Source organism: Bacillus rossius, chromosome 2 (genome assembly GCF_032445375.1).
Source record: "Bacillus rossius redtenbacheri isolate Brsri chromosome 2, Brsri_v3, whole genome shotgun sequence".
NCBI classification, from domain to species: Eukaryota; Metazoa; Arthropoda; class Insecta; order Phasmatodea; family Bacillidae; genus Bacillus; species Bacillus rossius.
In genome coordinates, this window is record NC_086331.1 from 114698762 (window position 1) to 114725921 (window position 27160).

General features: G+C 37.4%; 1 protein-coding gene across 1 annotated transcript; it reads right to left on the reverse strand.

Annotated features, from left to right (window-relative positions):
• Positions 1-12379: 12379 nt before the first annotated feature.
• On the reverse strand, positions 12380-21183 carry LOC134529645 (endocuticle structural glycoprotein SgAbd-2-like). The gene is made up of 3 exons (XM_063363955.1): positions 21139-21183; positions 18700-18833; positions 12380-14505 (listed from the first exon to the last, which is right to left on the reverse strand). Exons 1-3 carry the CDS (start codon positions 21145-21147, stop codon positions 14271-14273), a joined length of 378 nt encoding a protein of 125 aa, XP_063220025.1. The 5' UTR covers positions 21148-21183; the 3' UTR covers positions 12380-14270.
• Between the last annotated feature and the right edge of the window lie 5977 nt (positions 21184-27160).

Sequence of the window (27160 nt, forward strand, 5' to 3'; positions counted from 1 at the left end):
TGTTTGCTTTAATAATGTCTTAAAATGTGAAATTACATTTAGAATCACTAATGTTAACCCAATGAAATATTTTATTTAATTTTTTTTTACTTAAACATTGTTTTCAACTTATAAACTTACTGTTTTTTTTATTTAGTAAACATTTATTTTCATTAAATTTGAGTTTACTTTTGATTTTCTTGCGCTTTGCTTCAGTTTACTTGCAACAGCGCACAATCACAACCATTATTTATACCGCAAGTGCTTCACCTTACTTGTTAAAGTTTCTTATTTTTTAAGACGTTGAATTGTATCATCATTTGAATGAAAATAACAACATAAATATTTAATTAATTTATTAGAATGGAATGAGAACTTAAGCAAGCTCCAAATTTTACATTATCATGTGTTAAGCATTTTCCAATACCAAAGAACAAAAAAAAACTCCTATGTTCGTTTACTGAACAAACTATTTAGAAAACTGACTGTTTTCGAGAAACCATACTTAAAAGCTTTGGATAGTAGGTATTCGAACTTTTTTTTGTAACTTAAAGCATGGAAAAGATGTTTTGGTGAAAAGAATATTTGGAATACAAATTTAAGCCACAGCGAATCTAAATTAAGATTGTGAGTCCGTGTTTAGATAACTACTATATGAAACACGTTTAAGGTGGTTTTTATTCTATTTTCAAACGTCTGAATAACATTTAAAGCTCTCATGCTCTCGCTACTATTATTTAAATTGGATACTCATATGGGGTGTTGCAGCATCAATTTTGAAGCATATTTATGAGACAATTCCTCTGAAGATAGTGACCGCAGTTTCAACATAAACGTGGGAGAAATATTCAACGTGGTGTGGGTACAGCCTACAAGATTCCCAGCTGACCATTGTTATGGATATTGTGACTGAAATGTTCGCACCAAGAAAGGTAAAAACAAATCTGTGCCAACCGATTTAGACAGTAACATACGAGGGCTGTTTTTTTTAACCTACGATTTGCTATATAAAAAAGACAAATTTATATAAAATTATAATTTTACTACAAAAGTTCAACTGCGTCTTATTTATTTTTCTACGTAGTCACCAAAACGATTGAGACATTTGTAATATCGTAACACCAGCTTCTCGATGCTATATTCGCAGAAGTAAGCCGCCAGTGAATAGAGATACAGGGCCAGCGCCTGGATCTCTCTCACCCTCATGACGCCGCTGTAAGGCGGATGGACTAATCGCGCGGCGCACCGGCTCCAGCGTTAAGAATTATCGCCAGATTTGCGAATAATGGGGCAGAATGCGCCGCACTATTAGTCTACCCACCTCACAGTGGCGTCGTAAGGGAGAAAAAAGATCAGGCGCTGGCTCTGTATCTCTCTTCACTGGCGGCTGACTTCTTCGAAGAAAGCATCGAGAAGCTTGTGTCACAAATGCCTCGATCGTTCTGGCGATTATTTAGAAAAATAAGTAAGACTGTGCTGTACTTTTGGTGATAAAATTATTATGTTATGTAAATTAGTCCTTTATTGACTTGATGTAACCTTTTGGACATACGCCATTGCTAAGCAATGGCGTATGTCCAAAAGCTTAAATCAAGTCATTCACTCCCATTGCACAAATCCTTTAAAGATAGTAATTTTTTATAGCCCATCGGAGGTTGTAAAGAAAACCGCCCTTGTATTTCATAATATGCCACGTCCGGAAACTATTATTTACATAGTATATGTATTATTTTTTATACTTTATATATAAAATTGCCACCCCATTGGCATGCATACTAGACAGTGGATGTTTTCACTCATTCAAATTTGACAGCCAGTGATTTTTATGGTATATTTCAAAAGGGTTTAGATAACGGGAATGGGCTACGACACGTTTAGCGCTTACAGTTTCTGTAAAGCATTGAGGATTCGTAAAACTATTTGCGTGTTAATATTTAATTTGTTAATAACAACTTGATTTTACTTTGATATTTAAAAAGTCTGGCAAGTAGATTAATGGTAATAATATAAAAACGAAGTGTGGAAGGAACTTACATTAGTTTCCCATTAGGCATGTGGTTTATTATAACAGTTCACTGGGGTCTTATCTCAGTGCCTTATGGACAAGTGGTTTTTTTACGTCAGGGAACCACTAGAAAATTAATTCAAAATATACTGATATCTCGGATGAAAACAGAGTTTAGCAGGCTTTGAAGTTTAACATAAAAATACATTTATATCTGCAATAATTGCAGTTTTATAAAGTTTTTCTCCGCCATTTTACCATTTATTCTTACTTTAAGTTTATTCTCGTGTGTTCTAGGCATAAATTCGAAAGAGAATTGTTTTAAAACAAAAAAATAATCTTTTTTAAAAAATCACTTCAGATTTTTAACAAAGATGAACAAAAATTTTTTTAATAAGAGTATGACTAATTGCATTATTACTGCTAAAAAAAATTGTCCAAATAAAAAACATTATTGTTGTTTTTTCTTTAGAAGTGGACTTTTCGGAATGCCCTGTACGTCGAAACTGGACAGGAGATGGCACGGCCATAACACGAAAGGTTGTTTTTATAGCCGTGGACGCCGTCAAACCAGTGTTTGATAAAAGTCCTATTTTTCAATGTCATCTTACATAACTGGTTTAGTGTGTCTGGTTTGATTAAGCCCACATCAAGTTAAATCTTCTTCTGGCCAATACATTCATTTACATAGTTTTGAGCTGAAGGACACAAAAGTTTCAATAGTAAAGAATTATTTATTTATTCTAAAATAATTGTAAAATTTTGGTTGATAAATGAACAATGCATGTAAAATATTAAAAAAAAAAAAAATAGGAGAGCAAAATTCGATTGTGTAAGCATGGTCATCTCGCTCGCGACTAAGACTAGATGTGAATAAATGTCCAACCTGCGCAGGTTAATCCGCATTCACTGGAAATACCGCAATCTCACTGACACGGCGAGTTTCTTGGAAGGTGAGAGCAAACCATTGCGTAAAGGCTGAATCACAATGTGCTCAGAGGTTTTAGGTGGCAGTTACATTTTTTTTCCTTCGTTACTTCCGCATTTTTTGCTTATGATCTTCGATAAGTTCACCACGTGACTCTTGTTATTTATTGTTAATAAATGGTTTTTAACTTTTTAATAAAGTTTTATTTGATGTTTTGGAGAAAATATGAGACCATATTACATATATTTAAATTCTAGCATAAAAAATGGATAGCATGTAATCGTGTGATATACAGTGCTGAATAATCTCTTTTCGTGTAGTTTTTGCAGAAATAAATTTTGATTCATAAATAGTATTCTTAAATATATAATTATAATACTTACGGTTTATTCAAAATTGCATTAAATACGAGTTCTTTCTCTATGTTCATGCTAGGATTCAAATATTTATTGGCATTGCAGTTTCTGAAAATTAAACAGTTATAAAATTGGTGTTTCTATAAATAATCAATAAAAATAATTTAATAATTAATATAATTTAAAAATTATAATTGAAAACATGAAATTAAAGATGTAAAATGATTAAGGATACCACATTTTTGTAGCAAACGGAGAGTTGAAAGTGTACGCTAGAAATTCACATTTCAATAAACGCACTACGTATTTTTTCATACATAGTGCAAGACGACCGTGACTAGGTTTGGATGAAAACATGGGAGAAAGTGGAAAAATGATCCATTGAGACGCAAACGGTGCACCTGTGAGCAGTCCACCCGTCGCGCAGTCATGTAATACGGGAAGTAGTCCGACGCCACACAGGGGCCTCTGGAGCCTCCATTATAATGGGCTAATACACTACAATAAGTTCAGGATGAGGTGGCACTTTGTTGACGACTGATACTCTCAATGCTGCCTTATTTATGCATGATAATTTTTAAAGAGAACCTTTGCTCTTATCCACAAAATATAAAACACTGCTCTGTATCTTTCACACTTATTTAGTTAAAAAAATAATAAACGTAAGTACTAATCACATTTTACATCCAGTTTAAGAAAACAAGAAACGAATAAAACAGTTAATGAAATTATGTACTTTTGAAAAATATTAAGAGCGTTTTTGTTCAACTCTGGGCTATGTTACCTGTTGGAGAGAAACTAAGCATTGTCTATTCGGCTGGAAGATTCCCGGGAAGGACATAAGTAAGAAAGCTGAGAAAACCATGTTCAAGGGTGAGATATGTATTGAAGGATCCCATATTTGTTTCAATGGCTTTTATGCCATAACAATAAGTAGGTCTTTTTTTTTTAATACACTGTACTTCAGAGTGTATCGTGTGAATAAAGTTTCTCCTTACAAAATTAAAGGTAAGTTAAATCATGCTAGACTTTTTATTTAGTTCTAAAATTTGGCTTCGCTGCCAAGAGTGGCGATATAGAAGAAAAAGTCTCGGGGAGGAGTAGAGATGGTGGGACACTTCACGCACGTGCTGGTGTTAACCTTAGAGCTTCATTTCTCATGTCAAAACAATAATAATAACTCCAGGTAAGCCCTTTAGTCCTTTAACACTTAGAAGCATACCTTAACAACGTAAAAAAATAAAAGTTTCAACAGGTATCACGATTTGATTTTTATGGAGCATCAACTAGACAAATGGCTGACAATAAACCAAAACCTGTTTCGAATATTTTTTTCCTCAAGTAAATACTAAATAGCATTGTATATAAGTGCTTAAGTTTAAAAAAAAAAGGTTTTGCATTTTTACTTGTTTACAAATAATAATAAAGTCGGATCTTAGTAATTTTCAAACAAATTTATTTAAGTCATGGGAAAATCTATACACAAATTATGTTTTAAGGTTATTAATATTGATCAAACTATAACTTTAAAAATTTAACCGTTTAAAAAATGATTACTGTACTATAAATTAATTAAGAATATTACTTTGCAAGAGCTTGGTATTCCATAAGAGTACTTGTTGGCAGAACCCTTGGAAGATTGATGCAGTCCATTAGAAGTCTGCCTTATGACATGTATCTATAAGTCAACAACAAATATTTTTTTTTCGAAAATAACCAATAAATGTCAAATCGCATACCTGTCTTATGCCAAAGTTTACACCATTCTTGGAGTTCATGTATTCTCGGAGGCAACATCAGTTCAAAAACAAGCATCTTTTATCATTACATTATAAATTAATCAACCTGCCAAATTGTTTGAGCGTCTGATTAATCGGCAAAAAAAAAGAAATAAAAATTTATAGCACGTGTCCATTATATAAACAATTTTGTGGCCTTTAGTGTGCATGTATTTTTAGTGGCAATAGGAAATCGTAAATACCATTCAGTTGATACTGCTACACACCCAAAAGGTCATCTTACTTTAAAAATGTTTTTTTCTTTAGTAAATAAGTGTTTATTTTTCTCACAAAATATCAATAAAGACGGATATTATGCGTGCTGGACGCTAAAGCATGCGTGAGCTTTGTGCGAACCTGTTTTGGTTTTTTCCGACGACAATGTAAAACAACTCAGATCTGAAGGACCGAAAACAGGTTTCCGTGGAAAACAACAAGATGGGAGTGCTGAAGGAGCATCAAAGTGAACAGACAAAGGCAGGCAATTGAAAGCGTAGCAGGGCTTGTGCGTACTGTGTGTCAGCGCTTTAGGCAAGCAAGCTCCGTTTCACATCCTTCGACACAGCAAGAAATATCAGGAATATTTGCAGAACTGCAAGACAAATCCCGGTATTCCCAAAACATTTTTTTAAAATTGACTTTTCTCTGTTGTATATAATTGTGGCTACCTGGTTACATAGAAATAACGTTGTTTCAAAAACATTTGCTGCATACCATTTCAATTTTATTTTATGTCACGAGAAAGTTATAGTATCATTATCAAACAGCACCTACAGTAATTACTGTGTTCATTTTTTTGTTATAATTTTAACTAAAAAAAACACGAGTAGGGTATATGAAGTAGTATATGAAGTAGACAACATGTAACACTTGAAAGATTCTTGAAGGAACGCTTACGCCAACTTACATTACCAACAAAAACTACTATCACTACATGTTGATTCATTTCATCGCATGTTGTTGCAGTTCTGCTTCGTATGCTGCCTGTATTTTTTTCATTATTTTAAAAGTGGTTTCTGTACATTCACTGAATAATTTGTGTTAAAAATTCATAAAAGTTAAGCGCAAATACATTTGAGCTATTTGTGAATGTCGCTGAATTCAAAATAGCTATTTCGGTTGTGTTTATACAAGTGCGCAATTATCATAAAAAACTTTATATTATCGTAACTACTTACAAATTCCGGAATCCCTTTGTTCTTTGTACGATTCTTATCGCTTTAGGTGATTATGCAGTGGATGATTTGCAGCTTGTAATATCTACAGTAGAGGTTGAAATGTGTCTAAAATTATAAGGCAATGTTAAAATAATGGATTCCAAGTAACCTGGCAGTCCGCATATTATAAAAAAAAAGGTGTGTATCTACTTATGTACGCGCGTTATAATTTATACTTACTTGGCGTAATAAAAAAAAACTTACAATTGTGCATGCAAAGAATTTATATAAATAAAATAATAAAAGGACGGTAGGAATATTATAAATACAGTTCTTAAATTAAAAATTCAATCAAATTAAAATTTTAAATAAATACTTAGTATTCAACATAAACATGTGTATAAAATTAATTATTAATTTTGGTAAAATAATTGAGATAAATTTTAATTAATAATGAAACTCAATAAATATTCTGAGTATTTATTCTAATTTATTAAAAATTATTATTTATTAAATAATATAATAATTTATAATTCAAATAAATTATACATACCGGAACATAACCTCACTAACACTACCATGAAAATGGCCAGGAGACTACTAAACCTTCCAAAGTCACTCCCTGCCAGTGACAATGGAAGCTTACAAACAAACTGAAATAGCCTAACATGAGGGAACATAACCTCACTTATATAAATAAACTTGAAATGTTTGTAAACGTGATTTCTATCACTAATATTCACTAAATAATTATAAGATTTAAAAATACATGTATTATTTTTATTTGTATTTATCCTTTTTCTCATCCTGAGAAAATTTCGTTGCATGGTGCGCGCGCATCGTAAAAATTCACTCTATTTTTTTAACGTGCCTAAAGAAGTATAACTTCAAAAATAATTGGGTCGTACTTGGAAGTTAGGATTGAACCGTCGACACTTGTCCTAGTGTTTTGCCTACTGATGACGACTACTCAACAAACAGTCGACTAAACTGAAACACTCTCAGACCGGGACTCAAACTCAGCGCGGGTACAGTGTTCTGTCGACGCACCGCCTGGCACGGCACAGGGGGCGACGCAAGACTGCCATACTGGAAAACTACCATAATGACAGAATGCTACCTGGCCTCTTCGAAAAATGCGGAAAAGTACCAAAGCGGAAAAGTACCATAACGGAAAACTTCCATAACGAGACGGACTTCTGCCATATTTTCTTATACACTCCATGGAATGAGTACAGCTGTTTTTCTTTCGAAGTAGTGTATATAATACGTCGCTAGGTAGTGCTGTTAACCCCCTAGCTTTTTTTGGTTTACTTAAAAGGCTACAGATAGCATTTCTGGCGGTGATTTTCTGTAGTTCGTCATAAATCAACTCCACAGATCGCGCACTAGTAGAAACAAATGTTTCCAAAAATGGGTTATAGGAAGCAGCACTGTATACTTATAAACACGATCTGTAAAAAAAAAAAAATATGGCACTATTCCTCCTGTTTTGACGGGGGGCGACGGAAGACTGCCATACCGGAAAACTGCCATAATAAAATAATTCCGCCTGGGGGCGACGGAAAAGTGCCATAATAGAAAACTACTGTAAGTTTGTTTGCAGGAAAACAACTAAAAAATTGCCAGACCAGTTTTACAAATTATATTTCACTGCTATGAAATTACATAGTTCCTGCTGAACGAACAACACAATGAAGTGGTCCTCACGAAGATCTGAGCTCGCGCACCTGCCGCCTCCCCTCCTTTCCCCTACTTCACCACCGCAGTGCTGTGACGTCACTTTGTGTGTGCACCACCCCTCTTATGCTTGGCGCATGCGCTGTAGTGCGTGCGTAAGGCGTAAATGCGGGCGTCGGCGAGGCCTCCGCCTTCTTTTAGGCCTGATTTTGAGTATGTAATGCATTTGTAGTTCAACTCTGCAACGGGAGCCTCACCCTTGCATGGCCGAGCTCAACTTAAAGATTCAGTTTGTTAATTATTTCCATGGGTCGTCATAAGTGTGTGTTGTACGATGGCTGCAGTAAAGTAACGTAAACTTACTTAATGTGCTTTATTATTTATTGACGTGACAACGTCTAATAAATCGATGAACGCCGGCTGCACGCACGAAAAAGGATGACTCATTGTTCCGTTATGCACATTGTCCCATTACGCTTTGTCCCGTTACGCTCACTGTACGCTTGCGCCGCATCTATCTCTCTTCCACTCGATTGGAACAACCATCGATTTGACTTTTTCGAGGCACATTAAAATTGAAACACTCCCATTCGTTTCCTACTTTTCCTATCATCGTCCTATCCTTAACAGAATAACACAGATTGGAAGAAGTTAAATAGCAAACATGTATAAACGTTATAGTTTAAATAATCTGTTCGTTGAAGTAATAAACATATTTGAATTAATGAGTGCAAATAAAAGTAAATTTATCAATTAAATTGTAGATTTCATTTCACCCCTTCTTTGTATCCATACAAAATAGTGATAATTCAAAAAAAAGGATTCAGTTTTATTCATGCAATCATTTCATCAATGTTTTGTTATGACGTTGTCACGTTAAACTATCGTCCGTAAACCGACTTTACAGACAACCAATTTTTTTTTATTTGGATCGCCATCATCTAAATTTTATTGTATTAATTGTGTTTTGAAGAATTAATGTAATTATTGTGCACTGAAGTCGACGAACAACCACGAGGCCATGCAGGAAGTGAGTGTGTCCCGGACGCCAGATTTTCGGTATGTTTAACTTATTTTTGTTTCGTTCACTGTTATGTCATGCAGGTTTTCTTGTGGCTGTCGCGATTCTCTTTGCGTGCTGCGTGTCAACGCTTGTTCATGACGTCAAATTTCTGATGACACTAGCGTTTGTCAAAGCATTCACGTCATGCTTTTCGTAATTAAATACCTTGGAGCAGTACAGGCTCGTATAACTTTATGATGTATCTGTACTTTAGGTATAACTTGTTACGTGCCGCGGTACGATAAATGTAAAGTAATAGTTGTAAATGCATGTGTGTATAGTAATTGTTAATTGTTTAAATTCTTTTAATATTTCTTAGATTCATATATTTAGTGTGTCATGAATGGCTACAGCCATAAGGGATATCAATGTGTATTGGCTTAATCTTGACATGCCAATTTAATAAGCGTTACGTGTAAATTTCTCTAAGCTGTTTAAATTTTTGTTTTCTTGTTTACCTTTTTCATGTTTTTGAATAAACAAAACCGAAACTTACCTAAAAAGTAATTTCTTTATTACTTCATAAAACACATATTTTGGTGCTCTGCACTAAGGGTATGAGCCTACCTACCTTGGTTTATAATAATTGTTTTGACTTTCTCGCAGTCTTGTAGTCTGTCGGGACTCGTGCATAAATTTATTCGTTACCGATGTTAGTTGTTACTGCACGTAATAATGACACACGAAACTACGGTAAACTCGTGGAATAACATCATGTCAGTGTTAAGAAGGCTGTAAGTATTCGCTCTACCACTCTGGTTCTGGGGGTAGAGCGCCTGCCTTGTGACTTGTAGGACCCGGGTTCGCGCCCCGGCTCCTCCAAGGCGGATTGCCCAGACAAAATGGCGGCATTTTCTCTGGTAGGAATACAATCCCTTGTAACAAGTCAGGCTACCAAAGAAACGGTGGGTGGAACAGAAAAAAACCTTCCAGGTGGCTTCCAAATGGGGAGCCCGTTTCTTTTCTTGGGCTCCCCATGCGGTGGCCATTCCGGGGGTTTCTCCGGGGGAACGGAGTTTTGCAAAAAAAAAAATTGTTTTGTAGTTTTGTAGCGATTAAGTTTTTAGTAGCTGTAGCATTATCTTTCCAACATTTTATAAATAAAGCTCAAACAAACACTTAAAACAATTTAAAAATTTTGCTTTTTTACAAAAATATTTTAATTAAGTGTGCATCAGTCAGTGAGTGGTTGTGTGTTCAACCATTTATCGGTATATATTTTCTTGAAGTATTATTGATGGTTAAATTCTAGTCAGAAACCTTTGCTTTGTAGTATTTTAGCAGTTTTTGACGAAAAAATATATTACTAAAAATATTATTTCTGTGTGTGTGTACCAGTATAAATCCAGATGTAAATAAAATATTTTATTTATTTCAACATGAACAAAGCCTTTGATAATTTCCAACATAATCTTATGATTAAAAAAATTGTCAATTTTATGCCTCGTCAAGCAATGCGTAGTATATATGTTTTAATTATTATCTTACAAATAGACGCTTTGCAGTCAAATTTGCAAATGCAATTTCATGGTATTAGCTGTTCCGCAAAATAGTAGTTTATTTCAATATAATTTGTAGCTATTTAATGTGTAAAAAATTATAACTCTTTTTGAATATTCTAGAAACATTCTTTGGTGAAAAATTTATTTTTAACTTTTGTAATCTACATATTTAGTTTGTATACACCATTTTAGTTTCTGTTTAAGATTTTTGTGAAAACCTAAGTAACCAATTAGTTAACATGAACTTCATCAATCTTTATCTATCTGTGTGTCGTGTCCGTAAAATTATTGATGTGTGTGTTTTTTGTTATAATTTGTTTTTCGTGTTGTAAGGCACAAAAAACTGAATTTTAAATTTGATCTGACAGAATAATATGCTACGCATAGTGATATATTTTTATTTTCTAATATAAAAAATACTTAAATTTTAGCAAGGTTAATTTTAAAAGACTGCAAGCCTGTTCAAAGCCCACCAACATTCCATGTACGAGCCTATGTCTCCTCTAGAGCGCCTGTGCTGCGCCTTCTATACTAAACAAAAATATTTCCCTCGTATTTCAGAATCTTAAAATACAGTTTTTAGACTTTAAATAATTTAAAAAGGATATTAAAAACCTTAATATCTGAGTTTTTTGTGTTTTATCACAATAATAATAATAACATTACATAAGAAAACCCTTGAATATTTGCTTAGGATTTACACTCATTAAATCATGATTTACAATTATTTTAATTATTCCAGTGTGCAAAAATGTAATTTCTATGAAGATATTTACATTATGATTTTACGAGTAAGGCCGTTTTCCTTATTCCGTAGAATGTATATGAAATTTTGGCAGAATTCCCATTCGTCTTTTTAAGTTATGGCAGGTTTCCATTATGGTAATTTTTCTTCGCCTCCGTCAAAACAGGAGGAAAAGTGCCATAATGGAAAACTACAATTTTTTTTTTTACAAATAACACATTTTTGGAAACCTTATTTTTTCTTCTCGTGCGCAATCTATGCGGTCATTTGTGATTGCAACTATCACAGTCAGAAGCGTTATCTGTAGGGTTAAAGTTAACCTGAGAAACAGCTAAAGGGTTGACAGCGCTATCTACCGAGTATTCTATACCCTACTTCGAGAGCAATGCTGCTGCAATCATTCCATTGAGTGTATAAGAAAATATGGCAGTTTTCCGTTATGGTACTTTTCCGCCATTTTCGAAGAGGCCAGATGGCATTCTGTCATTATGGTAGTTTTACAGTATGGCAGTCTTCCGCACCCCAGGCACAGGCGGCTGGCAGCCGCTCCGCCAACTTGCACGCTTTCATCCCTCACGCTCCGGCAGCGGTCTTCATACAGTAAGGGTCTAACAGACAAACCTTGGGTCGTGCTATTTGCGACAGTTTGATGGACATGCTTGTGGCTGTTTATAGAAGGTAATGCTGATTTACGTAGGCTGAATGAAATGTGTTGATTGTAATAAATTTTAATTAGTTTTATATGAAGTTGCATTTGAAGTATTTTAGGTGTTGTAATTGTTATTCGAACGAAATATATGTAAAGAAAAGTTTATGTGCATTTAAAATTGAACGAAATAAATGAAGTAAGCTATGTGTACAGAGTAACTATTTTGTTTTGTTTCTATAACCTCCGTTAAAGTAAATATTCCCTACTTATGAACAAGAAGCGCAAACATGCATTAGGGCTGGTAATCCTGTTTTCTTAAAGAAAATAGTTGTGTTTTTTTCTCTGAGTGTTTTGAAGTGTTGTAAACTTATTTGCCATGAATTGATTTAGACACACGAATAACAAAATATATTAACTCCTATGGTGAGTGTATTTCAGGTACTGTAATTTCTTTTAATCGTAAGATAGAAACTAAATATTCAGGAATAATGTATCTCTGTATATAATATGTGATACTTAAAAAAGGTAAACATTAAATTTGATTTTACATTTTTTTAATATTCATACTATAAGTTAACAGCTTTTCTTAAACAAATGACTCCACAAAACATTTGTTAGTGCTTTTTGTTCTGCATTTCAACGAAGAAAAACTGTTTTTTTAACATAAAGAAAATAGTTGATTTAACCACAACAAACAGGTCTTTATTCACCAGCTATATACATATTACAAAACACACACAAAAATTGTACAATAATAAACACTTTAAAGCCAACTTATGTAAGCCTTCATTTGCTCTTCACGCAGAACGTAGGTACATCAAGTCAGAGCAGTTGTTTAGTAAGTTGGGTGTAATGTTTGTTAATATCTAATTAATGCATTTAGTTCATTATTGTAAATGCTTTTATTTTGTGTACTGTGCTCATGCACACATTCACATTTCTACTAGTATTTTATTTGGGAAGCAGTACTTATTTTTCATGGTCTGCTGTCTTTGCTATTGGAGGTATGCTTTCAGCATTTATTACTTGAATAGCTGAAAACCTTTTTTTTTATATTTTCAAAGATTAAAAATAATTTTAAAAACCAACAAACTCTTAAATAACTTTTTAGGATGATAAATGTAAGCTGCATTAATTTGGAATAACATTCCTTGACAGTTATGTAAACAGGTGAATATTTCTATGCTATCACTTCCCAGCCCGAGAACTAATTTCCATTCCAATGCGACTAACTTAACGACCTAAGAATACTTCAGAAAGTAAGACTTGGCGTTATCTGAAATTTTCTACTTCAGTGAACGAGAAAAAAGGGAAGCATTCCTGATATCCAAACACCATGATTTTCAGTGACCCTAAGAAAATAAAAAATAAATGACCAAAAAAAAATGAGAAAGAACGAACCACGTAAACTAGCCTAGTTTCGTTAGTGTTTTGTCATCAGTTTCCCCAAAGGCTTGCGTCTCGGGGGAGGCGTAGACATAACAATTTCTCCGCCCCGAAGACGTGTCTTTGGGGAAGTGTACGAGGGCGCAACTGTTGTCTCCAAGTGAAACAGTGTCGCATGAGCTGATCCTACTCGTGGAATGTGCATTGCCTTGGTTAGTAAGCACCACAATTCACTGAGATAGTTTGGTTCGAGCCAGCGATGAAATACGTCAATGTTTGGCGAAATAGGTTATCTGCTGTCTCTAGCCACGCAAACTGAGCAACGGAATTGAATTTATTTCTAAACTTAAAAAAAATATGTTTGATAAATAGCATTGAACTGATTCTGCCCTAAAATTGGTTCAGCATATTTGTTGATTTTAATTCAGCCATCTTCAAACAAACAGGCGCCGCCTGCAAGTGGTTATTGTAAAGGGAGAGAGCACAAAATAAAAAATTATTAAGAACGCTTGTCTGAAATTCATGTTCGCATTTCATATTTTCTGAAAACTGCAAAATATTGCATACGGTAGATTTTTTTTCCATTAAGTTTATGTTCAAAATACTCGAATTCTCATCCTCACGCACAAAGAGTGCTTTTCTCCGTGGCGGTGTGCGAATTCAAGCCGAATACATGCTTGAGACATTATGAATGACAGCGCGACGTGAGATCAAACAGCTAAGTATGTAAAAAAACTTAAATATATACCTTAAAGACGTACGGCAATTGAATAGTAAGTATTAAGGCACAGTACCAAGGCCTGAATTAATATGAAAATACTAAAATATTTACGTAATTAAGACTCTACAAACAGTTGACCACATAATTGTTGACAGTGTTATGTATTTTAATGACAGGAAATGTATTAAGATTGAAAAGTTGTTAAGCACAATATTCACTAACGGGAGTTATCAGTAGACTGGGTTGCAAGCAGAACACCTGCTTCCCCAGTGAATAAACAAACTGCTGGCTGCGGTACTGGGGTGCGTAGCGAGCCCCGGCTCACTGCAGCCGCAGCGAGCGCAGGATGGCCTCCGGGATGGGCGGCGGGGTGGGCAGGTGGGCGCCCTGCGGCCGGAAGCCGTACTCGTCGGCCACGTAGCTGACGGAGTAGACGACCCCGTCGGGCCCCGTGTACGAGAAGGAGCCCTCGGCCACCTGCGCCTCCAGGTCCTTCTGGCCGGGGTTCTTCAGGTAGCCCTGCTCCTGCGCCGCGATGCCGTTGCCCGTCTCGTAGCTGCAAGGTCGCCACACATTGCGTTCCCGCCACACACCAGCAGTGCCGAACGTATACCCAGTGTAGGGTGACCAAACGTCCCGTAGAAACGGGATTGTCCCGTTTTTTAACGATCGTGCACGGGGTCCCGAAAAAGTCTCCCGGGACGCCTAAATGTCCCGTATTTACGTTGGGTTGATGATACACTTTTGTCGCGCCTCTCCTCGGACCGTCTTCCCCTCTTCTCGACAGTTGAACTCACCCATTTTAGTTACCTTGTTTAATTATGTTTTTATATGTATGTCATACTAACTTATAATAAATAAGTATTCACTGCTAAATTATTGTTTTTATTTATTATACGCCTCACAATTTAAATTAAATTACATATTCATAGGTAAGTTGAAAAAAAGAATTATAGGTCTTAAATTAGCAAAAAAAGAGCATGTTTCAATGATTACGTCTCGATGGAGGCCACTCGGACTCCCCTTTAGCTGGAGGGTATCGCCCCCAAACCTTCTTGGATGTGTCCCGTTTTTTCAAGTTTATGATTTGGTCACCCTACCCAGTGGCCTAGCAGGCGGGTGGCAGGGCTGGCCCCCACCAGGGACGCTGGGGCAGGGAGGGGGGGGCGGGCGCGGCGACGGTTTCGCGGTTACTGAACGCTCCCCCCCCCCCCCCCTCTGTTTTAATCCAAGAGGGGGCGCCATTTTCAAGTCTAGCCAGGGGCGCCAGTCGCCTTAGCTACGCCACTGCGTATACCTAGTTCGCCGCTCACCCGACCAACCAATGTGCTCGCCATTTAGACAATGCGTGCGTGGTGTCCACTCGCGACAGAAGTGAAACTTATTATGCGTAGGAAACACAATTCTCTTTGGCTGAGTCTCTATGTGCAAGTACACGAGCACTAAGTGTGCAAGTGTGCAAGCATGCAAGTGTGCAAAGTATATGCTGCGTCAATTCTACCACCTCTCCCCTCCCGAATCCTCCTCTACCGGTTCCCCCACCACGTACCTAACTATTACCCTCGTGCGATCGGAATTTTCGTAACGCTCGGAAATTGTAACCCCCTCAGCAAAGAAGTTACACTTCAAAAGGGTCATCGCAAAATTGTGTTTTTTTTTTTACACTAAAAAAACTATTTTAGAGCGTTACGAAAATTCCGATCGCATTTGGGGAACAGTTAGGTATAGTTACGTGGTGGGGGAACCGGTAGAGGAGAGTGCGTCAGCGGCGACGCCACTCCAACGCATGCGCTAGCGGTCGAATAGGGGAGAAGTAGAAATGACGTAGCAGTGGTGCTAAGACTAACGATTGACGCTGCCATAGTTATTTTATTTAATTTAAAATATTTACAATTTAATAATTTGTGTCGAAAAGAATTATTGATCTTTATAATTAACTTTATAAGTATTGCATGTGAATAGTGAAATTGAAAATGTAAAAAAGAATCATGGGCTTAAGAGATTAGCTTCATTAATGTGATTTGAAATGTCAAAAGGACTTATAGACATGTGAGAGTAACTTTATAGCTGTAATCTGTGTTCAATTGGAGGGTATTTTTTTTCTTTCGTTTTATTCATCTGGGGATAGTTATTTAACAGAATGACTGAAAATAACAAAAATGCAGGAACAGATAAGAGATATTATCAAAGGCAACGTGGGAATAAAACGCCAAAAGAGGAGTCAAAAAGTACCAGTGAACGGATGTGAGAGTTCAGGGCTTGGAATAAGGCCTATTTTCATTTGAGATCATACCCGCATCCTATCTATTCTCAATTATTATCTCTTTTTCAATAAAAAATACTAATAATGTATCTCTATCTATACCCAATAATCAAGAAGTTTCACTTCTGTCACCCGTGGACTCCACGCACACGTTTTTTGTAAGATATTAGATTATTTTTAATGTCAGTAGTTTATTTACCAACCACCTTACCAGATAAAATAATAACCTTACCTTACTTTTACTTTTACATCAGCAATAATAATAATAATAATAATAATAATCCGAAATGTACGAACGTAATTTACTCGGGGGTCTAGCTCTATGTCAGTAAATCGAAGCCTCTTGATTAACGGGACCTAAGATGCACATAAAGTTCTGCCATTCCCGATTACACCCGAACAATTCACCTTCGGCCAACTTCGGGATTTGTTTTATTTTTGCGCAGGAAAAATGAATTGAAATATTAAAAGTGGTCGGTTAGGATAGCTACATTAAAACACTTTAAAACACTATGGACGGTTAGTTAGGTTAGTATAGCTACATTAAAATAAACAGAGCAATATAAATATATATATATATATATAAACCCGAGGTTGGCCGAAGGTGAATATTCGGGCGTGTTCGGGCAGGGACAGAACTTGATGGACATCTTAGGCTTCCCCTCGATTAAATGAGGGTTTACACCGATTCTTGTCGACTGCACGTAACTCCCACATTGAAGCACAATATGACAACAGAAGTGTCAAAATCACCTGATGCAAACAAGGCAACGTGCGTTCGAATTCAAATGGTACTCTAACAGACCAACATTTTCGTTCAAAATTATTACAAATAAGGCAGTACTTTTGATTCATAGCATACTTAGGTGCGCTAAAGCAGAAATATCAAACACATACTGCATATAAACGTGGAAACATGAAGTGCTTCGAAAATTCATAACCTCAACAACGCTCACAGATACGTTCTCCTCGACTGGCAAATAATACGTTCAATGATCCGTGGTTTCCCGAAATCTGGAAAATTCTGTAATAGTCATTTGCGATTGATATTGACAGGCTCATGTCATAGTATCCCTGGTATCTTCATTTACGGTACGTTGTGGACGTGAAGTTTTCTCCCCAAACGAAATGACAACGGCAATCGCAAACGAGTAGTTTTCAACGTCTACGATCTTAATGCTAACGAGCTTACATGTTTGATACAGTTCTGCTGAAAATAAAGTTTTGTCGAAGGAAATGTAAGAAAGTTGATATTTGAACCTCTGTAAGATGGATTGGAAGTACAATGTAACTTATCCTACGACACGTGGAGCTATTATAAAAAAATCTGATTGCTCTGCTACAGATCATGGGCTCGTAATGAATGAAGATGGATTCTTGTCTTCTCCGCTTTGCTCTAGCATTGGCTCGTAAGCAATGACTCGTGCGTCTGCTTCACGACAGTGCCCCAACACACGCGTAAGTTCTTCAACATCATTTAACGCAAATTCATATTTGGACGCTGTTCATGTTTTAATGTACAAGTCAAGAAATATAAAAAAATTTCCAGCGTTTCAATTTAGATATGCAAAACGGTACGAGATTCCATAGCCTCAGTAATGTCCACAATGAAAATTTTTCTACAGTTTTGTTGACAAATAAAGCGCTCATTGTTGGGGTTACGCATTTATTTTTACTGTACCGCTTGTATGTTGCATAAAAGTGAAGTTTAGGTGCTGCCGCCTTGTATGCCTATTTCAAAACTAGTCTTTTGACCGTTCTCTGTTCCCTTTTATAAGTCTTGCTAGGATTCAGAAAACCGCACTAAGGCTATTGCATGTAAATTAACTCTGACTGAACGATAATGAATACAAAGCGTTTATAAAGGTTACAAATGCTTTATATCGTGTAAACATTTTACTGTTAACTTGAACTTACCAATTATAACCAAACAACTGTCTAACCAGCTGACTAAATTAACTTGATCTTAAAGTCATGTGGAATATAATGCGTTGGTTTGCTTGCATAATGCCTTGAATTTACATTCAATACAGTAGGAATCAAAACCGTAGTATATATACTATAATAAAACTGATCCGACTTTTAAAATATGTGGCATTTTTACCAAACAATATCTTACAACAACTGCAAGTATATTCACTTACTGCGTGCATTTTTTCCCCCACGTGATATTTATTACTTACAAGACTCGGATAAAACTAGCTTCTGACATCTAAAATAAGGCGTAACTTTCAAAACGAGCGTGACATTTATCCAAATATGATTTTTTTACGTAAAATGTTTTATAAAACTCTTAAAATAAAATGGAGCTTATAAATCAAAATCAAATGCATGTTACTCGTGATTTACATACAATTAAATTATAACTACGTATGTAATTTTTTTTCTGAAAATGTTTTAATGAAGAAACATTATCGTTTTTTTTTATCAGCCCTAACTTCATCCTGTCTTCAAAACATACAACACTTAAAAGCAACGCAAACTTACTTCCATCTGTACGAGCCGTCAGGGTTCACTTCGTTGTTGTAGGCCAAGATGGGAACTTCCCTGAGGCTGGCTGGGTTGTAGTTGTAGTTGTATTTCTGGCTCACTGCCACGGAGCACAGCACACTGAGAATTACCTTTAGAAAACATCAACAGAAAATACATACTTTTAAACAATATAAAAAGGTCTAAAACGTAAATTTCAGAAGAAGCTTAGTCGAAATTACTAGATTATAGTATAGAATAATTTTAAAGTATTTTAAGTATATAAACTTATAATAATACGAATGTTTGAATATTTAAATAATTTAAGAAACATATTTTCTTTGATTTAGTGATTCTTAAAAATAACGATATTTTACTAATGTCTATCATCAATTTGTAAATCTATTTCTGATCATTACAGGTGTTCCTGTAATTATATGGTACTTCTGTAAATAAAATTCACATATTTTAATTATTGACGTCCTTTTTATGACAGTAAAAATATTAAAAACTTTAAGTACCTATATTAAGAATACTATAGTATATTAAAAATATTTGGTTTAGGTTTTTATACGATACATATATATAAATATATACAAATGAATTTGTTACAATTATATTATTGACTTTACTTTAACCAAATTACTATAAAACCACTCAATTTTAGAATATAAAATTATTGTTACAAAATAATATAGAATTCATGTTTTTATTTTACCCGCTGCGTCCTTTTTGCCTAATCACACCAAAAGTAAACCACCAAAAGTAAACTCAACAATTACATGGCTTTCGCTGTAGTCTCATTGTTACCCGCAGCATGACCATCAGTGTTCGCCACGTCACTGCCTCACGTGTAGAGCATGCTAGTGTCGCCATAAGCCCTTCTTTGAATACATACACATAAGAGGTATTGGAATGCCCATAATTCACATGCTGAAATGCTTTCGGATCACCGCAACTAGAGCAAAGCTTATTAGGAAATACTGATATCCTCTGTAGACGCGGAAAAGCATACCACTAGGGGTTTTTTTTTTTCAAATTGGTATATTTCAAAATAAATAGAACGAAGCATGAAAATTTATTTTTCATATATAAAGCACCGCAGGGAGAAAAAAAAGCATTAACTTAGAAATATAATACGACAGCTCTTCTTTACTCTATTGCAATAACAATGCGTGTTAGTAAGCCTACCCTATTGAATCACTCCTGGAACAAAATCACCTGTTAAAAAAAAAACAGTTATGTGGCCATGATGAAATATTTGTCAGTTGAAACACGACCAAATATTTCGTAGTAAAAAAACTGTCTGCAAACCATTAATGGCTAAGTATCAGTCTCACACACATGTAATTTATTCCATTTTCTGGTCATTACTGTTATTTTAAGAGCTATTTCCGTACATGTGAACCTTCGGTCTCTCGCATTTTACGTTTAGTCACAAATTTTGCCACTATATTTATTTATTTAGTTTTATACAATAGCGATAAAAACTCATACACGTAATAATGATAATATTCAAAAGGTATCACAGACTTTCTCACCTATATCTGAGGTTATTTGGCTTATGGGTAGCCCCCCCCCATCCCCCCATCAAAAAGTGAAGCGTTCGCCAACGTTTCGGTCGACATCGAAATTGACATCGTCAGGGTAACAATCTACTACTGAGAGTCTTGGCAGCCGTCTTGTCTTTAACAGCATTTAAAGGTGAGAGGACTGCAAAAAACTCTCAGTAAATCTCCTGTTACACTGATGATGGCGACTGCAATGTCGACCGAAACGTTGGGGCAAATCTCTTCAGTTTTGACGGTGAAAAACCCCACGAGCTACGAAATCCCATGATTCTGATCACTTGGATGAGAAATTTTTTCAGTTCGAGAAACGTTTGTAAAAGCATCTGGTGGCGCGCAAAAGCTACAGTGGGAGCTTTGAATATATATACTATATAGAAGTCGCCAGCCCAGGTTAAAATTTCTAATACGGTCTGAGGTAGTTGGTTAATTCACCACCGCAATCGCCACCATCTCTAGGGCATCGACTTGTGGTGGTCCCTAGCGGACAAGTGTCGAACTCTTCAAACACCCCTACCCCACCCTCCCTCAAACACGCGTTGTCCTCCACCCACCCTCTACCCCACCTCTCATCCCTGCAGTTTTGTGACGCACAAACTCCCGTTGAACGACCTTGAGCTGCAGTGAATGTTGGGGGGGGGGGGGGGGATGACAGCGGGCGTCAGTGCTGCGTTCTAACGTGTAAATAACAACCGAAGACGATACAGGGCGTTACGGCAGCGCCCTGCAGCGGTGAAGTTCCCAAACTGTTCATCACGCGCTCCTTAAAAACGTAGAGTAAATCCTATCCACTCGCGACTTCTATACAGTATTTATATTCAAAGGTGGGAGTAAATAGTCCTCGGAGCGAAGTAACGGGATGGCCCAGGCGACGCGGGAGACCTCGTACCAGCTTCATGGCGAAGAAGGAAGGCCTGGTCTGTCGGGAGCGGAGTGCCGTGCTAGGGGTCCGCGGGTCGGTATTTATGTCGGCGGCAGCGGGTGTGGCAACTGCTTTGTTCCCCGGTGATGCTCCTTGCAGGGCCAGGGGTCACAGTGCCGCCCCTGCTGGCATTTCCCCCCTCCCCCCCCTCCCCCCTACGACTCACGACCAGACAGGCCACGACGTCGATGAAACTGACGTCATGAGGCGCAAACAAACGGCTGACGGACAACATGACAAACAGAGCTGTAACAAACATTCGGTACTGAGTAACGGGTGCGCCATCTGGTACCGAGTAACGAAACGTTACACACAAATGCATTTCGTTACTCGCATTTTTTCGTATTTTTTTTTTCGCATGCGCGCGCTTATTCGATGAATTTAAAAACGTACGTTACAAAGAAAGATGTTTGTTTATTAAGTAAACTATAGTTTGGAAATTCGTCGTCCAAGTTTTTTTTTACTGTTTATTAAAAGGTATTGTATGTGTAGACAAAGTTTGAGATTGGAACAGAAACAACGTAAGGAAGTATTTTTTTTACAAATTAAAAATATGTACGTTTTTGTTTTTTACTATCGCGTATTTTCACGTTTTTTTGTTCTTATCTTAAAACAGATAATTTAATAAAGCCGCTCTAATGAGATTTAATTGTTTCTTGGTTAACAAAAACTGTTAATGATCAAATATTGTTAATTTTTTATATTCGATTTATTATTATTTACGCGACGTCATACTGTACGCGTACGCAATACGACTCGATTCGTTGCTGCAATATAACATAAGTAGTATATAATAGGGGAAACTGGCGCAGGCTGCAGGCTGAGGATTGAAGATTGTTTACATTGTGACGTCACGGCGGCCATCTTGGAGGAGTGTACCGGGACACATCGTAACGGGACAAGTTTGACCTTGACCTTTGACCCTCAAAATTCACCAAAATTGGGCAAAAATTGCCCAAAATTCCTCAAAATTCGCCAAAATGTACATTTCTGTGGAAAAAAATTCCGCCAAAAAATCGCAAAAAATTCCACAATCCAAAAATTAGGATTTCAAAAATCCTCAAAAGTCGTTTTGCCCTAGAAAGAACCCAAATTCCTAAAAGAGGCTTAAGCATCCTTGTATACAGCCTCCGATAAGCCTCTGACGACATCTAGGATTATGACCGCCATCTTGGATGGTTGTGACCTTGACCTTTGACCTTGACCTTGACCCCGGCGACCATTTTGGATCCGCCATCTTGGATCCGCCATTTTGGATGACGTCATTGTGTTCTCGAAAATTCCGGCATTGTGTTTTCCGCCATATTGGACGATGACGTCACCGTTGCAATTTACGTTACGGCCGCCATCTTTAACTTTTTTATTTATTATCTGAATTTAATGAAAAAAATTTTAAAATTTATAAAAAAATTTAAATAATAAAATTTTAATAAATTATTAATAAAAAACATATGTTAACGGCACGGAGTTCGGAGTCCTCGGTTCTAACCCGGTGAGGGCGAAAAAAAATAAAAATGGCGACCGATCCTTCCCCCTAGGTGACTGCAGGCAGACTGACTCCCACCACTTTTTTTCAAAGCATATAGATCGTCATCTAGTATGACGTCATGACCGCCATCTTGTCTGCGATGCTGGAAGCCATCATCATTGTATCGTCGGCTAGAGTGCACCAACGCCATGTTAGTTTAATTCTTACCCGCTAGAGTGCAGTAATCATTTATTACTAAGGTGTCCGCCATCTTGTCATTTGACCGCCATCTTGAAAATCCTCAATTATTTAGCTAGAAATTCGGGAAAAGTTCCAAAATTCATTAAATAAATCAATCATTAATTTACATATTTATTAGATCGAATAAGGTCCTTGGTTCGATCCCTGGATGATACAAAACAACTTTAATTTTAAAAAAATACCACTAAAGTGTAAGGTTTGAGTAAATAAAAACACCGCAAGTTCTTTTAAAAAAAAACTTTTATTACATACATACTACACTACTACAAGTACAAAAAAAATACACAGACAAATTACTAAAGTTTTGGTTAAGATTTATTTCCACATTTAATCCTGTGCTGTTCAAGACACTGTATAGCTGTGAGTCCTGATTTTCGAGGTCGATTAGCGAAATACTTAAAGCACATCTTACACATATAAATCTTCTTTTGATGTTTTGTAACCTGGGGTCTCACAAGTCGGGAGAAGTTTTTGATGTAGCAGTAGTGTGCAGAACCGCTTTCATTTGTCACAAGCAACAAATCGAAATGATTTTTTCTTTCTTGTTTGGTTACCCGAATCGGACACACCTTATTATCCTCATTTAGCGCATACACATTAACTGAGACTTCAGAGTTATTTTTCTCAAAAACTTTTATCTGATTTAATGGTGTCGGATAGCACAGTCCATCGAAGTTGTACTTATTCTCCAAAGCATAATACCTCTTATCAACACGGTTTTGATGACTTCCCTCGACAAATCTTGCCAAAATACTCCATTTAAAACAAAACTGGTCCTTCAAGTTTTGGCAATTGACTACTGCTCTTTTGTTGACTATCGCCTCAGGTAAGGCAATAAATGATGATGTCTGATGGTATGGAAGCATACTATCACTTGATTCGTTTCCTATACACATAATCTTGTGACTGTCCAGACTGTTACAATGCGAAGAAACCTTATCGCATTTGTCGCACTTATATGTCTCTCGAGAGATTGTCAGAGACCTACTGCAGGTTATTGATGCACCACTATATTTGCATTGACGCGTTGTACGCTCTTCATTAATTGATGTCTGGAATGCAGATGATGACATGTCAGCTGATGGTGAAACAGCACGTATCTTTGTCTCCTCTGCAGCAGGTATCGGGATCTCCACAGCTGTCGACACCTCAGCCATTGAGCTCTCCGCTGCCGTGGTCTCCTCTGCAAATGGTATCGGGATCTCCGACTCCATCATCGTTGCTGCCATCGAGGTCCCCGCTGCTGTCGGTAAACATTCTATTCCGGTCGACATAACTAAATCTCGCGAAACTTACTGGAGAGAGCACGTCCGTACTGCACCGCGGCCAGAGGCGAACTGCGGGTCCAGTCGTCCGAACCTCGCTTATATACCCACGGTCTACTGGTATACCTCATGAGTCAAAATATTGTCTGTATTTAAAATTATTTTTTTATTAGGTACCAAAAAATTGTAGAAATAAAAAGCATACGAATTCAAGTTTTACACATTTATTTATAAAAATTACACAAATACATATTAGGTTAAGGAATCAAGCATTTTCACAAGCACAGTCTTTAATGCCGCACGAACTGACACGTCGACTCCGGTTCCAACTGGTTCGTTGACTCCGGTTCCAACTGGTTCGCAGGCCACAGGATCAGGAACACAGGTTTCCAGCTGGTCATCTTCTGCGACGTTGACAACTCCGACAAGACATGGTCGATGACGTCTGTGACCACGTCTACGCCTGGGCTTTGGCTCAGTGCTAATTGGGACAGATTCACTGCCTGAACTGCGACGACGAGACACACACCGTTTGGACGTCTGCGTAGAAGCATCACAGGTCGCAAAAGGTTGCAACACGTCCATGTTTGGTGTTGCACGTGAAGACGAGGCGACTACCTCAGCGATGCTAGCAGGAAGGATTGTGTGTGGTCTCATGTGATAGACGACACAGTTTCCAGGTTCGCAACAATCTACCAGCTGCTGGGTCGGTTCGTAGGACACAGGAAAGTGCGCAAACCGCCAATGCTGAGCGCCTCCATCACAGGTTTCTGTATATGTACGTAGATACCCGGAATCCCAGTAGCTGTACTCGACACTGCTGAAGCTAGGTCTTGCGCTCACGTACACGTTAGCAGGATGAAACGTAAACATCTTCTTGCAGGTCGAACGTCAACTGAAGGCATGTACGTAGGTACGCCATTTATATATGCAGGCTCCTACTAACACTGTGTGTGCCATTTCTGCATTAACTGCGAGTTTGTACAGGCACAGACACGTTCAAACTTGTCACGTGGCTGCATGTCATATATTGCACTAAGCTTGCGCAGGGAAGGACAGCCGTAGTCGGTCTGTATATCTACGATTTCAGCTGCTCTGTCGTCACACAACTTGCTCAGCCATTTCTTCTGTTCAGGTCCGGCAACGTAGATTGTTTCGTTTTGAACTAGTAAATCTTGAAGTGTGTTTTTCACTTGGTGGTACGGAATTTTTCCTTCGTCCCACTCCAGGCCATGGTAGTATTTACATAGCCATTCGTTCGAGCGTTTACTTTTTTCGTCTAGTAGTTTCCAAGGATACGGAGGTCGGAAGCTGCGGGTTCGAGTCTTGTCTCCAGAGGTGACGGCAATTTCTTTGAGAACAAAGCCGTTTTGGCTCTGAAAACCTTGCAGGTTGCAGTACATCTTGTCGCTAGCAATGCTCGATCGTAACTGAATTATTATCGCAAACGAAACAGTATTTAAGTCAGAATTTTCACAAGTTTGTCTCGACAATTGTACGAAGCAAGCCGATCGTGAAGTATCAGACAAAAAGCGTAGGTGTTTGGGGGAATATTTCCGCTAGTCGTTATCTCGATCCTACAGTCGATGATGTTTGAATTTATTCGATCATCCTGTTTGGAAACGTCAAACACCATTAACGGAGCCTTGTTCTTGAAACTGTCTGGACTCAGTATCGGTGACTGTATCCGCCCATAGTAAGCTTGCTGAAACTTGGCGTACATTTGATATGCTAGAAGAAATCTTCCACTTTCAAAATCCATGTTCATGTCAACGTACGGATAACTTTCGCTGTTTAAAAATATTTTTACATTGCGTATTTGACAGTTATCGAATACGGAGCGACTTACTCCTGCATTGAGCTGCCTTCCGGTCTGAAGCCCAACGATGATGTATCTTGGTTTTTCCGTAGCGAAGCTGGACTTTACTATCCAATTGATACGCTGACTATGAGGCAAGCCGGGATAAGTTTCCAGGCTCCAGGATCGGAATGGCACATCGAAGTTCTTGCCATTTTCTATGTTCTTCAACATCTTGACTCGTTCAACGGTGCTCACTTGGATGTGGGGCAGCATCCACTCGATAGACTGTAGTGTTAGCGAGACATCTTGAGGGTTTTCTGCAGCGGTGACAATTGCATTAATGTACGTGTTGGCTAGAAGCAGTACGAGCTCTTGTTTCGAATTAATGATTATATGCTTGTAGTCCTCAGCGAATCCAAGAAGCATGGACAGAGGAACACAAACTTCGAACTTCCCTTCGGCATAAACCGGAAGCTTATATTCATCCTCGAGAGCCCAACCGGCCATCTTTGCAGCAGACAGTTAATTTGGAGTGAGCGAAAGGTAATTTTTCATAGCAGATGTTATGCCTACATCTCTCGTCTGGTCTACCTCGACACCATTGAGTACATATGTAATGCGCTCGATTAGGTGTAGAATACCATTGCAGGATATTGATGTCGTTGTCGGGTGCGTACCATCCGCTTTTGTAAGCGTGCCTCTTATACGTAGAAATGACTGCGAAGGTAAAGTACAAATATCTTGGTGTTGTACTGCAATGCGTACTTCCGATGGTAGTGCGTACGGTACGAGCAGGAAAGGCTGGTACTCGTGCAATTCCATTTTCGTAATGCTGTCTTCAAAAATGACCGGATCTTCCACGTTGAGGATTTCGTCTTCCATATTTATTCGGCACTTGTCCAATACTGAGAAGATACTTTATGTTGTCAGGTGTTAATGCACCGATGTCTGGTAGAGAACTGTTCTTATTCAAGGCAATACGATTTCTTTTATAACTGTTCGGTGTTACGAACTTTATGCCCATCGCTTCAAGTGCAGACGTAATGTAATTTCTTCGTCTTGAAAATTCACCAATCGTCCTCGCTGGTCAACGATTCGGACGACGACTTCGTGTGCGCACTTCACGACGACTGGAACGTAAATGATACTTTGCGGTACTTCTACCAGTTTATATCCTGGCGGGACCATCGGTGA

Bases quoted from the DNA above. Each gene is read 5' to 3' on its own strand.
- LOC134529645 (XM_063363955.1), bottom strand. The intron at 14,506-18,699 runs GTAAGTTTGCGT...GCGACCTTGCAG, and splicing joins GACGGCTCGTACAGATGGAA to CTACGAGACGGGCAACGGCA.